Raw genomic sequence first — 14,801 nt, 5'->3', positions numbered from 1 at the left:
TTCCATCCCACCTTCCTCAGTCACAGCCCTTCTCCTCCATCCTTCTCACACTCTCTGTGCTTTTGTGTCACACGCAGGCGGTGAATCAGGCGGGCGCTGGTCCATACAGTGACAAGGTGAGTTTCCGAACACCAGCAACAAATCCCGACCAGGTCTCATCCCTCACCCTCCTTGACCTCCCAACCTCCCCGGAGATGGGTCACTCCCCATCAACTTGCCTCCTCCTTAAGTGGGAGGAGCCTAACAGTAATGGTGCGGAGATCACCTCGTATATCATATCCCTGGATGACCAAACCATCAGTGTGGAATCAGTGACAAGTCACCTGGTCACGGGCCTGCAGCCAGACAGCGAATACAGGTACTGATTTAAAGCAGATTATGAGACAGCAGAGCTGTCTAATGTTTCCTTTAAGGCTTAATTCCATTCATATTGAAGATCACCACATTGTGGGGTTATAAAATAATGTGACTCACTTGAATAGGCAGGCAGATGCTCATTAACATTAAGGTTAAAACAATCCTAATGATAGTTGATTACTTGGGATAATATACCTGCACTAACAGATGTTTTTGATCAATGTAAGCGGCAGTATTAGTTTGTAACAGGGGGGGTTTGCAGTTAACTTGACTTAGGGGAGGATTTGGTTTGGACATCCATTTCTTGGAAGATTGACAACTGTCTTAAATGTTTTCCACATCTGAATAATCTTTCTTAAGCAAGGTGGACTCTGGAAATAGTCTTGTAACCCATCCCAGAGTGAAGGGCAGCAATAATTGCTTCAATCAGATCATTGCAGATGTCGTTCCTCCTTGACATAGTGTTCACACACACCCGAGTCCTCCAAACCAGCAGATTGCCAACATTTCTACCTTGATAGAGGCTTTCATACTTACTGATGATCTTTTAATCTAATTCATTTTATGAGCAACACTTGACTGCTACATACCCTTTAAATTCCTACGTAGGAAGTAAGAATGTATATAGTGTTCCACACGCTGTTTCTACATTTTGGCGGAACTTTTGTTTAATGAGTAACACAGTATAATATGTCATGTGTTGTTGTTCATATCAGGTTGAGTATATATTTTAGTACCTCATAAGGACCAGGTGCTTTATTATTATGATTATCATGTCCTGACATGTAAAACCTTGGAACTGAAAGAGGGAGTACTTTGTTTTTTTCACATCTGTACGTACGCAGGTAAAATAAACACAGTTAAAAACATAAGCAAGGGGTTGCCTGTTTGATGCTTACACAATCTGTGATGCAATACCTATTCTACCCAGCCAGAAGTAAACAAGTGCTTAGTCATCTGTATCACCAGCTACTGTTCTTATGGCTCTGTGAACCACTCTGTGATTACTTGTATTTGCATGCATTATTCTGATTGCGTGATGAGTTCTTTGAATTGTGATTTATATAAAAACAGAAATAAAGTCCAAGGTAGGGGGACATGTGAAGAGGCAGTATGATCACAGACACCATTGTTTTCCCTCTGGGGTTGTTTTTGTCCCAGTGTCACTCTGCTCTCTTGCATAATGGCTGCCGCTGAGGCAGAACACCGTGCACATGTTTGTTTGGACATATCCGCATCCGTGCATGTTCATAAGTGTACCTGCGGGAGTTTTTGTGAGTGCCAGTGAACGTAATTTTGGTTGTTACTTACAGCAGGGGGTGTGCTTCATGTTTTATTAGTGTGACCTCGTGAAGCACCACAGTAAATGTTTTCTCCTTGACTGTTTGGGCTCCCCTCTGCCCATATGTAGACGCACCCTCTTACACACAAAGAAAGCAAAAAATATTCCCTCTGGATAGATGGTCATTAAGATGTCTTTAACACCTGCTACATCAGACACATTTCATAGTTGCAGCTGACTTTGTCACTAACATAAATGAATTTACGAGTACTCTAAAATATATATTCGACTTGAATGCATTTATTAAGCTTACATTACTCTAAATGATCAAGCAGTAGTTCCACTGTCTTCATTGTTAGTTTCCTTCATTTCACAATGAAGCAAAGTTTTTGGAAGTAAAAATGGATTCCAAACTTTGACACGCAAACCTTACTTATCAAAACACTACCCTTCATCAAAGCCTAAGCTTCTAGATCTTTCATTCTCCTCCTCTTTCTCAGCCCCTCATCATCTTTTATCCATAGGCCTAATTCCCCCTTGGATGAATGAGTATTGCCCTTTCTCCACTGTCTTTGCTCAGCTACATGAAAAGGTTACAGTTACTAAGAATGAGTTAAATGTCAAACAGTAGATGCTCCCTTGCACGGATGCTAATCAGCCGATCAGGCAGACTGACAGAAGAAGGGTGCCGAAGGGAGGAGAATTCCTAGAAGTAAGCCAGCAGGGGCGGTTGAGGGAAATAAATCCATTTCTGTCAGTTCTTTTAATTAGCAGTGGATCTGTGAGTCTTTGTGTGTCTCCATGCACATATGTTAATATTTTTTTTGATAATAAAGCTAGATTTGCAAACTCCCTCAACATGCTCCACCTTTTTTAAGTACGTCGCATGACATCCATTATAGCATTTACAATAACAGGGTTCTTTCCAGCGACCCATTAAAGCATTATCCATCTGCAAGTTCATATCTCTTCCAGAACACTGTACTTTTAGGAAAATAAAGTGGCCTGGCAAGGCTGTCCCATTAAACTCTCGTGCTGGAGAGTTCACTGAGTTGTAATGGGAGAGTGGTAATGGGTCAAAATCTCTATGCTGAAATTTACTTGAACATTAGACAAAAAGGTCTCTGAATGCTCTAAAAGCATACCAGCTTAGCCGGTGCATACGCCCTCCAGTGTAGTTTCGTGTTTATATACTTTGAGTTGATGATCTCTATCCTGTATGTTCTCCTTCAATTCAAAATCTTTCATTTTTCCTTGAACATTTTCTTCTCTAAAATGTCAAGCAGTAGATTAACACTAGATGTAAAACATGCTTTTTTTTTTAAGCACATTCCGATGTAATGTTTCTCTCCGCTTCCCTTTTAGCGTGCAGATCCAAGCAGTGAATGCCATTGGCTCCAGTCCCTTGAGTCAACCACTGCAAGCGAGGACACGCCCCCTCCCTCCAGCCCCGCCGCCGCTCGAATGTGCAGCAGCCGGCCCTCAGAGCCTGAAGCTCAAGTGGGGCGAAAATGCCGGACACACACGCACTCTGCTTGCTGACGAAATGGTCTACACACTACAAATGGAGGACAAGAACCACAGGTGGAGTACACACACACTCGCATGACTTTCCACTGGGGTCTAAGTTGTTCACTTGATGTAAAGTAAGAAGCTTGCTGAGATCAATGACTTATTGATCAAAATGATGAAACATCAAAATCATTTACACCCTCTAACACATGTTTAATAAAGGACAATAAAAACATTCTCCAAACAGGTGAAGAGAAAAAAAAAACTAGAAATAAAGACTAAGTCATCTAAGACTCAGTAGTCTGTGCATATGTATTTACCCCTTTTTGTTTTGAAGCCCTACATTTATGATCTCATGTTGCCAATTACCTTTAAAAAAACAAAAAACCCTGAGAACAACATCCCCACAGTGAAGTACGGTGGTGGCAGCATCATGCTGTGGAGATGTTTGTCGTCGGCAAGGCTTGGAAATTGGTCAGGGGTGAAAGAATTATGTGTAGTGCTATCAAATTATGGAGAAAAACCTCAACAGTTTGAAGGTTAAGACTCCAGTTAATGTTTAGTGACCCTAAGCCTACTGCTAAAACATCAGAGCTAAACCAGCAATGATTTATAAGAACAGCCTGTATTAAATGTAATCTGTGAATTGGATAAAACTCTACATATGCATTCATAATTTAGTGAGATTTTGCCATTTTTACATTCTTATTTACTTCTTTACACTATCTGTTTTTGAGTATTGCATATACACGATAATAAATGTTCAAACATAAATATGAATAATTTTTACACATTTTAGTCAAATAATTACTTTAGATGTACTTGAGCTGATAGATAAGGGGATGTTTTATATATGCTGGACATCATCTGTGACAGGGCATTTAAATATTTGTGTTGGCCTTAAAGTAAGAGCTTTCAGCAACTGATTTTCTCAGAATTCTCAACCTACAGTTTGTCAATACAGCAAATCAGGGCTTTGATCAATACTGGAACACGAGGGGTTGTGAGTGTACATGTGTAATCCAAGTTACTTGTGCAGATTTGTGTATTTGTGCGAGGGTGTGTGTGAACATGTGGAGGCAGTAACTGCATGTACTAGGGAGCAGTCATGTTGAGGGCATTTGCAACCAGCTGGGATACCGTCTCCAATAATCAACCCTCCATTTAACCAGCTGGCCAGACAGGGCTGAGAGAGAGAAATGAGGAAGCAGAGTTAGCAGACTGGGGGAGGAGGTGAGGTCTTAGAATATAACTGCTGACATGGAGCTAAATGCACAATTGGAGAGAGCGCAAGAAGGGCCAAGAGAATCTTTATTTCAGAAAAGCCGAACCAGCATGCCAAATAATGAAGAGCCACTTCTATGTGCTTGCCGGTATGTACACCTGTCAGGTTGTTTCCCTCCTTCTCTACAGCTCTCTATCATTCTGATTGGCTCTTATCAGTGTTTAAATTAAAGCTTGGCTGGCATCAAGTTGGGACCCAGGTATCCAGGCGACACTGGAATGGGACAGAGTGCATAATGGAACAGATGGAGACAAATACAGCAGGCTGCGATCTGTTAACCTCTGTCACACACACATGCATACACACACACAAAATTGGCAGCCAAATGAAAACAGCTTTAACCGTTTAGATTTAGCTTTATTACCTTTTTTTGGCTGGCACAGAGATCACGTGTCTATGTGACCACATTGGATGCGCGAGTCTAGTGCATATCATGTATACGACTGGATGCACCACAATGATCCATCTGTTTTAGTCGTCATAACAAGTTGAATCTTTAGGTGTTTTCATATGGTCTGTCGTGCACACTATGTTACTAGTATGTCAGTATCTGGTGCAAGAAACTCTTTACTCTTGCTTTAGTTTGGCTTGATGGTTTCTTAGAATTTGCAATTTAATTGAAAATGATGAGAAAAAGAAATGTTGGTGAGTCATCCTGCACTCAAGTTCATATATTAATCTTGATCTGATGTGGGAAGGTGGCAGAACATGCTTCTGGCCAGTGGTGTTGACGATCAGAGAAAACCAGGCTTTTTGGGAGAGGGGGAGCTCCATACATATTTCTGTACATAAATGCTGCATAGTTGCCTCAGCTCACTGCTGCTACACAGCAACTTGTCCACCATATTGGCTGTGGCAAGGCGGACCACTGATCTAATGCAAGCGAATAGAGGGTTGGATTTTTACCAGAAACTACATGTTTTTGTTAAGCAGTAGTAACCAACATTTGTTTAAGACAGAATGACAGGCTTTATCCATTATATTGTAAGCTTATAGTACTGTTATTGGTATTCTGTAAATACAATAAGCTGGAGGGTGCACATATCAATTTACAGTAGTACTCTAATTGTCCTTGTGATGTTTAAACAGTGTGACAGTTTGTATATCATCAGGCTTCTCAAGATCCAGGCATCTTACCCTATTTAGTCCTCCTGAGATAGTTAGTGTTACATCAGTGGCAGCGCAGTTTGACACAAACCAGCAGCCAGTGGAGCATCTACGTTTAAAATCTGTGGGGAGCTTCCTGGCTTCTGTTTTTTGAGGGAACGCATACATATGCAAAATCAACCAGGACTCTGCTTGCTGTTCATTTAAACTACTCACAGGAGTGAGGCGAATTTCTTTTTTTTCTCATGGTTATAAGCATTTAGTCATTTCAGTTAGGCTACTTCTACCCCAGTTTATGTTAAATTATGATAAGAATATATGATTAAAAACAAAAAAAATGCATGGTTCATCCTGTTTATTTTTAAGTAAACATATATAATGCGTTTATATTTATATTTATTTTACACTGAAAACAACGTTAAAAGCTTTTGCCTTTTAGTTGAGGGGAGAAGATGATGCTTGGTCGAAGAATAGTTTCAAATCTGGAGAGCAATTTATTTTTTGCCTCATCCGTTTGTTTCTGTTCCAGTCTACATGTTCTCTCATGCTCTCCGTTAATAGCCTTTAGGGGGGAACTCAGACTTTATTTTCTCTCTGCCCATTCAGCACAAGAATTGATGTTTTTCCAAATAGCTGTTTGCCTCTCAGAAAAATGAATCTCAGAAGAATGTGAGCCAGAGATCTACGCTGAAATGTATCTCAAGCTCGAGCTAAAGGTTTATCAGGGATGTTTCTAGGAAGACATCTATTTTTTGTACAAATACAGTTTCTTGCTATTGGTCTTTTTGATACATGTGAACATATAAACATTGTAGTCTTTTTAAGACAAAGCATTGTCTTTTGATAAAGGTGATACTTACTTACATAACTTGAACTGAACAGAAAAGGTAAAGCCAGTTTTGATCCCTGCTTCAAATTTCTTCTATTCTTTTTTTTAACTTTGACATCTACAGGACCTGCTGTTGGCTTGCTGTTGAAGCATGTGGTGTCATCAAGATCGAAAGAGTGCTTTAAGGCCTTCAGGCATAGACTTCACATAGACCATTTCAATTAAACAGTCAGTAACAGACACTCCCTAACTCCCAAAGCATGTCAGGAAAATAACATTAAAGCACAGCTACCATTTGCGAGTGAAAATGTAAGCAAAGACTAGACCTTTTTAGAAAAATGGGTTCTGGACAGAAAAATCACGGACAGTTGACAGTGTTTCAGGAACATTTCTAAATGCTCAAATTAACTGAATCCACAACAATGATGCGCGATTCATGGCTGGTTCAACTTAATCACCTCTTCTAACCCTAAACTGTAGCTGCTGCTGGTATGACAGGCCTGGGTGTGTTCGCTGCATCATTAGTGGTGCATTGTCATTTCTTAAATTGTGTTGGTGTGTGCAGAGGTATATCAACAGTTGAGTGAAAAGAGCTGGTACGCGCCTCCTCTTTCCCCTTTGCTCTCTCATCATGCTCTGTTAGAACTAATTGGCATAGCTGGGGTTTTTTTGTTTTTAATGCTGTTGAAAGGGCCATGGCAACCAGATGATTCATTACTCGTGTAGAGAGTGAGGCTGAAAGGGCACTTTGAAAGAACAAAGTATAGAATCTTGAAATGTATTTTGCTTTGTAAACAAACATATTAAATATCCAGCTGTAATTTCTGAAAATATAATTTGGGACGTTCCATCAATCTTTTTGTCTTTGGCTGTCCTCTGCGCTGTCTCTAGCCGTTTCTCGCTGTTTCTCTGTCTGTCCTATGATCTAATTCTGATTCATTAATTTCATTTTATTTGTTGGCAGTTGACTCCACCAGGATCGTTGGGGAAATATATGCCCCTTTTATTATTTAATTTTTTTCACAGCTTCATTCAGCTTACCCTCCTTGTTTTTTGCCAGTCATGTCTTTGTTTTCAGGGTGTATTAGATAATGAAGAAATCTGTCTTCACGTGCTTCCATTTTAACCTCTCCATCCCTCTTTCTTGCCTGGTGTGTTATTCCTGTGAACAGACTTGTTTCTCATGCTCTGGCCTCCCACTGCTTTTTCATGTTCTCTCATTTCCTGCACGCTAATGATTCTCTCATAAAGCTGAATGAGTTTGTTTGATTTTTTTTTTTTTTTTCATTCCACTTTCTTCTTATCTGTATTACCCAAAATGCCTCCTGGCAGAGGTATTCAGAGTTATGAGGGCGCCATGGTAACTGGTGGCAGCAAAGTGCAAAGACTGCTTTAACTGTCTAACACAAAGGACATTTAAAAAACTGTGCTGGAGGAGGAACAAACCAGAACAAACAGTTATGGACAGTCTTTTTCTGTCCATAAGCCTTTCATCCAACAACTTTCTAATTTCTTGTGTCCCCATCTTTGTCCTTTTCTTTGAATGTGTATTGCTGTCTGGAAAACCGTATGTTCATATGTACAGCAAACATATTTTAATATATTTAATATATTTACCCTATTGGAACTAAAATTCTAATTCATACCATTTAAATTGGGCTAATGTAATCAGAATGTAATCACTTATTTATTTTCTAAACATATTTGTTTAGATCCTAATATGATTTTTTCCTTTGCAACATTAAATCTGTTCTTTTCTAGCATTGCTTGAAATAAAAAAGTTGGAATTACCGGTTGTTTTAAAGGCATTGACAAGTTGTTGTGTAACTGGTCCATTGTTTAGGCTCCACATGCTTTCAGAAAAACAAATTACAAAAAAAACAAAGATGTTCCTGCTGTTAAAAGTAGATTTTAGGATCTCTGGATGAGCTGAATTATTGGAGGCTTTTATATGAAAGTGGCAGAGGGTACAGTTAAAGTACTATTTTAACATGTAAATGTGTGACATACACAACAGTTCTAACTTATTAAAAAGTGCTGCCGTTGAAGGAAATTTAAACTCCCTATTGCTTGAAACTGCATAATGGATAGCATCAAATAGAGCTGTAACACGTCCTTCTCTGCTGGGTTTTTTGGTCTGTTGATCGACTTTGGCTCTGAATCAAGGATGCAAATCATCTCATTAAGTGTGTCCTGGTGATGTGGTGCAAGGGTGGTTATTGTCTGTACTGTGTTAATTGTTTTGACATCGTGCCTCTCAGCTTTGGCCAAAAATGGACGAGGTCATAACTCCTGTTGGCAAGACTCATTGATGGATTTGTTCTTTAGACATTGGAATTAGAGTCAACAGACGATAAAACAAGCTGGAGATTCAAATGCATGTAGCTTCTGCATTTCTAACCACTCCACTTAATCTAACACTGGTTGTGAGTGTTTACTATAGGGTCCAGGAGTGAGGCCAAGGATTAACAACACCATATATCAGCTGGAGAAACACATCACCTCTCTGCAGTGCAGCTACATAAAGAGCTCATCTGGAGTTATAGCCTTCTACTAAACCGTGACCTCATCTCCTCTTTCTTTTTCACTCTCCGTTCTCTTTCTTTTTCCAATAGTCTCTCCATCATCGTTTCCAGTCTTATGATCATCAGTCATCTCTCTTTTCCTGCTCTCCTCTGCCACTTGTCTTCTCATGAGCCCCATCATCTCTGTCTATATTTCACCCGTCCCTGTCCTCCGTAACTTCCTTCCCAAGTCAGACTTTTACGTCATTTTCCAGTGAAACTGATAGCGGAGATATATAACCCCAGCTCAAATCCACTGTTCTCCCTGACTCCCTCATTTGCTTACTTATCATTTCCAACTTCAGTCCATCAATCTCTTCATCTAGCCAGCCCAGAACCGTTTTGGGGCTCATTTTCATCAGATTTGTGAATATAACCCGTCAGTATTCGTCCTGCACGGTCATAAATCACTACTATCTTATTTTTTGAAGATGCACTCTCCTTTCTCTGTTCTTGTTTAAGGTTTCCACAGCTTACTTCTCGGGGTAGCGTATACTAAACCTGTGATGAAATAGTGTGTCATGCTGCATTCAGCTATTAATGAGCCGTTTCTTGTAACGCTGACTTATTCTCACCGAAAACCAAGGGAAAATGTACTAATCCAGTTATGAATGCCATTTGTATCCGCCCAAACTAGTTTGGGGCCCACGTTTGTCAGTACGTCCCTTTCTGTATAAATTTATGACTTAATGGCCCCTCTGTATGTTTCCCCGCTGTTTCACAGGTTTGTCACGATCTATCGTGGCCCCAGCCACACCTACAAAGTCCAGCGATTGATCGAGTCCAGCAGCTACAGCTTCAGAATACAGGCCATCAGTGACGCAGGGGAGGGCCCCTTTTCTGACACATATACATTCAGCACCACCAAATCTGTACCACCTGCCCTCAAAGGTAAACAGACCCAGAGAAAAGGTCTGCTGTTGTTTTGCTGCATGGTGAGATTTTGAGAGGTCTTTTCGAGTTATGATTTAAACGTTCTCCTTCCATAGATTAAAAAATGACCGTATTCTTATTTGATAAAGCTATTGATCTACGCCCTACTAGTGTTCGGACAAAAAGTACAGGAAGTTATCGACTTTGTTCCAGTAAATCGGTCCTTTTAGCTATCTCCAATGCTCTTACTGAATTTAAAATAGTTGCTTCCTCTGCTTGGGATCAGCTGATTCTTAAGTTTCCCCAAATATATTCAGGAAAATTTTAAACATGCTGGAGGCGAATATTTCTAATTATAAATGTTGTGATTTATCATTTGTCCCCCAGTTGGCCTACAATGACTACAGCGATTCAATATTTTCAGATCTTTTTGTTTAAAATGAGGTTTTATAGTGTCGAGATTTGACATCTTTATGTGTCTATTACTTCGTGTACAGTTTGTTTGTGTTGTGTTGTGTTATTTCTGCTGATCTGTGCCGGTGTCTCTCTTGGCCAGGACACTCATGGAAAAGAGTTTTATTTAATGGTTAAATAACAGTTAGATAAAAATAATTTAAAATGAATTTCCAGAATATTTTAAGCTAAAGTTTGATGTGAATTGGTAGAAGCATCCCATGTATTTACAGGCTGTTTAAAAAAAAAAAAAAAAAAAAGAATGGCAAAAATATATTTCTGTTAGGCTGTTCAGGATGACATGTTTACTGCGACCTTGCCTGGTTATTACCCTGAGTACGAGGTTTTTGCTGCAAACAGAGAGGATGTACAAAATATTGCGGCATGGAGTATCTTCTTAGGTGACACCACAACAAAGTATTATGGGTATGATTACAAGGCTGTATAAATGGCCTCAAGGGTCCAAGTAGCTTCGGTAAAACTCAGAAGTGCGCTCAAGATTCTGACTCACAAATGTGCGCCTCCTGAAAGGGGGTCTCTCCAATTCAGCGTTCATTTCAAATTGTCTTGAAAAATGTCATGCTCCGGATTATCACGGTAGTTTACTAAAATTGTGAGTTGTCTTAAGCATAACAATGGATGCCGTGCTGTTGCGTAAAATTATATTATTCCCAGAGGATATATTTACCTTCCAAAACAATTTCCATCATGAGAAAAACAAAATTAATACGCATGAAAAATTGGCTTTCTTTGTAGTGGATGCTGTGTTGTAGCTCCTAGCCTAAATAGCCTCCCATTAACGACCATTAACATAACTGCAACCATTACCACTAATATGAAGCAATACATTCTTGCAGGGACACTGCATTTATTATGGATGGGGGGGTTACAGCAGAAAATTCCAGTCAAAGTGGAATTCATTTCAGGAGGAACATTACTTCTCATCTGTTTTAAAGCTTTTCACGTATCTGAAATGTTATTTTGATGTCTTTCATTCCAACAGCCCCCAGGGTGCACCAGCTGGAGGGGAACATGTGTGAGATCACATGGGAGACTGTCCCGCCAATGAGAGGAGATCCTGTGAGTTATGTGGTCCAGGTGCTGGTGGGACGGGAGTCGGAATACAAACAGGTTTGTCACACAAACCAACAAACACAGAGGTCATGTAAGGGTTGTGCTTAGAGCTCCTGGCTTTCTCTGCTCCAGAGTCGTACCTCAGTTATTTGATTCATTCTTATTGCTGGAGAAGTGTAGACAGCCGCTTGAAAGATATTTCTAATCTTCCAAGGGGCAGATAAATTCAGTTTTAACGGGAAGGCACACACACTTTTACAGATGTTTAAAACAAAATACACAGACACTTGCTTTCACTCAGAGGTAATAAGAGGTATTGCACATTTTTGCAACACAGAAAGGCAAAAAAAAAAAAATGGAAATCTGGTTTTGGTTGGCTGGGAGTTGGAGTGATGAGCTAGCAAGTAGACATTTTTCTTCATGCTTGTTTGGAAAAACTGCTGATACTGAAACCCTGGCTGTGTGGATATGAGCACAAGTGAGATGCATATTTGCTCATTATATTATGTGTTTATGGATAGCTTTTACAAATAGCAATGAGGCTTCCTCCTGTTAAGATGCTCAAAATCTTATGTAAATCGCTTTGCCACTCTGCTTCAAAAAATAGCATCCAAACTGTGCAACTGTGACCAAAGTCCCTTTTTTCCATCAAAACATTGCACAATATTTATCATGGGAGAATATTTTCACTATTAATTGTATTTGTTCTCACTGATCAGCTACTTCTTGCACAACTTGGAAGTAAAACTGCCTTTTGTCCTCCCCATCACAGGTTTTTAAGGGAGAAGAGGGCTCATTCCAAATCTCTGGTCTCCAGGGAAACACAGACTATCGTTTCCGTGTGGGTGCCTGCCGCCGTTGCCAGGATACGTGTCAGGAGTTGTGTGGGCCACTGAGCCCCTCATCCTTGTTCACCCTACGTCGCCAGGAGGCAGCATCATCGGGAGAGCAGTTTGCCGTTGAAACGGGCAAAGGGGCGGGCCTTATTTCGAGCGACGAGCGTTTTGCGGCTCTGATCGTGTGCGTGTTCGCGGGCCTCTCCATCCTCATCGCCTGCTTGCTACAGTACTTCTTCATGAAGTGAGGGAATTTTTAACTATAGGATAGAAAGAGAAAGCAAAATCACAGAAAAAAAAAACTTTTTAAAGTATCTATGAAAGAACCGAATGAAATCAAAACAAACACTTGAGATGTACTTTTTAAGGCGATGTGTGTTTTTCTTTTTCTATATATTTTTTTTCTCTAGTCAACATTTTGATTCAGGCTTTTCCTATTGTCGTCTGTCCCTCATTCAGTTTGGTCTAATTTCCTTCAACCTTTCTGTTGTCTGTATCATTGTCTGTGTCATTTGTTAAGGATTTCTGTCGAGGGAAGCCTCGTTTCGGCTGTACCCTTGCTTTGGGAAAGATAACTCATAATCAAGCCTTAAAATAGCTGTGAGCAAAGCACTTGCTCCTCAGACTGACTTGCATGTTTTTACTTTGTATCATTTTAAAACATATTCAGTAGAAAACGTGTATATTTCTTGACAGTCATTGCCTTATTTTTTTTTTTTTCCAGTGTTTTAATTTGCTTTTTTTTTTTTTTTTTAAATGCGGTCTGTATTCATTCAGCCATATTCAAATGTAGGCCTTCAAAGCTTTAGCTGTTCATACTTAGTCTGTTTGTTTCTACTCTACAGGCTGTCAGTCAATTCATGCAATCTGCACCTGCTCTCACATACAGACTGACAAAGACACACACTGCAGACCTCTGTATGAAACCATGCACTCGTGCACAGTTACTCTTGCAATGACAATGAGAAAGACACATCTGAAGAAGTCAATCGCATATCTGCTCAGCTTTTACCATTCAATCACTCACTTTTTCAGCTACCAAAGTGATGCAATCCATGTGTGGTGTAAGATGCTGCTATCCTGTGATTTTATTATATCTAAGAAAGAATGGAAAACGGTAATCTAATATATACATATATTCAATATATGTATTCTATAGCAAATATCTATGATGCTATAAAGTGATGTAATATAAGTGATGGCAATGTAAGGTCTGAAGTCCAGCGTAAAGTGGGAGGAGTGAACGAAGTGCTCGTAAATAGCAGCTCTGAGGTCAGTTCAGCAGCTCACGCAGAGGGTTAAAGGAGCCCTTAAACACTGCTCTTTGATCAGAATCTGAATCCTCGTAGGTATTCATATGTTTGGCAAAAAATGGCCTTTGAAAGCCAGGCTGGCATTGTGATTGGCTGCAACTTTACTAGGAAAGGACTTGACTGTATGTGGTCTTTGGTCAAGCCATCCATTTTTAACCATCTCCAACACCGTTGCTCCAGCCTATTTAACTGTAGCTTTAGTTGCAATGTGCCTGCAGTGTCACAGAACCAGAGGTGCTAAAAGTCTGCCAGCTAGCTGCCCTTCTCAGAGCTGTGTGTGTTAACTGTAAAAGCCATTAGGAGTTAGCTTGAGCTTTACCCTCTGCAATTTAGCCAGCTGCCAGCCAGAGCAGCTCTGAAGCCGCTCCTCCTTCCAGCTTGTCTGTGAATCGATACATTTGAAGACTCTTCCCCTCTTTTCTCATCTCCTGGCCATAAATATCTGTAATTACCTTTCTGCTCTGGCTGCTTCTCTCTTGTATTTGATGTATCCCATCTTTCTGTTCATGCGCTACACTCTCTCTCCCCCTCTTTCTCTCCCTATTAAAAGGTGCTTTATTGACATGTAATCAGAGCAGGAGAAAGTCTGTGATCTCTACTCAGATGGACACGCTCTCTGAGGACTTGAACTAATGTTCGCTAACCAAACAAGCCTTTGACGGAACACAACTCTACAGGACAGGGCATTCTGACACACAAAACACCCCTCTGACCTCCCCTCTTAGCCCCACAACCGTTTCACCCCAACCCGTACAACAAAGCCAAGGTACAGCCCATTTCATACTGATAACCCAAAGAAGTCACCCCGACCCACGCGATTAATATGTGACATGTCCACTTTTGTCGGGTGGGGTGTCCGGGTGGAGGGATTGGATCGGAGACAGAGGTAATGTTCAGCTCTTAATGGCAGCCTGTAATGTACCTCAGGGATAAGGCCTTACAGAGGGGAGAACTAACCCTGTCATCCCCATTGCTGTCATCACCATCGTCATATTAGCCTCTCTTCTTCCTGTTACTGCTTCTCCTCCTCCTCCTCCTCCCCCCCCCCCCCCCCCCCCCCCCCCCCTCATTTTTTTGATGCTGTATCTCATCCTCTGTCTTCGCTGTGCCTTGCTCCTGTGTGTCAGTAAGCAAAGTGGTTTACTAGCTCAAAAAAACCTTTGCCAAAGTTAATGGGAAAGTTAAGGTAGAGTTCTTTTCTAGGTTTTATTTATACTATATATTTGCATACAGTACTTTACATGCCAATTACAGTGCAATCTTCATTTATTTATTGTTTAAAGATTAAGAGACAAGTGTAGTTATATACTAATTTT

General features: G+C 40.4%; 1 protein-coding gene across 2 annotated transcripts in view; it reads left to right on the top strand.

Annotated features, from left to right (window-relative positions):
- fndc3ba (fibronectin type III domain containing 3Ba) overlaps positions 1–14,540 on the top strand; it is an 84,947-nt gene extending 70,407 nt beyond the window's left edge. The window contains exons 23-28 of one of the 2 annotated variants that reach the window (XM_072364742.1): positions 78–358; positions 3,005–3,223; positions 9,661–9,827; positions 11,266–11,393; positions 12,109–12,416; positions 13,018–14,539. In XM_072364742.1, the coding sequence (XP_072220843.1) occupies positions 78–358; positions 3,005–3,223; positions 9,661–9,827; positions 11,266–11,393; positions 12,109–12,416; positions 13,018–13,066 (1,152 nt within the window). In that variant the 3' untranslated portion in view covers positions 13,067–14,539. Of the gene's footprint in view, positions 1–77; positions 359–3,004; positions 3,224–9,660; positions 9,828–11,265; positions 11,394–12,108 lie in introns of both variants that reach the window. The other variant, XM_072364743.1, reaches the window with a different exon arrangement.
- Positions 14,541–14,801: the final 261 nt, after the last annotated feature.

This window comes from Leuresthes tenuis, unplaced genomic scaffold (assembly GCF_036924035.1).
Source record: "Leuresthes tenuis unplaced genomic scaffold, fLeuTen1.0.hap1 SCAF_15, whole genome shotgun sequence".
Taxonomy (NCBI): domain Eukaryota; kingdom Metazoa; phylum Chordata; class Actinopteri; order Atheriniformes; family Atherinopsidae; genus Leuresthes; species Leuresthes tenuis.
Note: the sequence above shows the minus strand (reverse complement) of the source record. Positions and strands in the feature narration are given on the sequence as shown.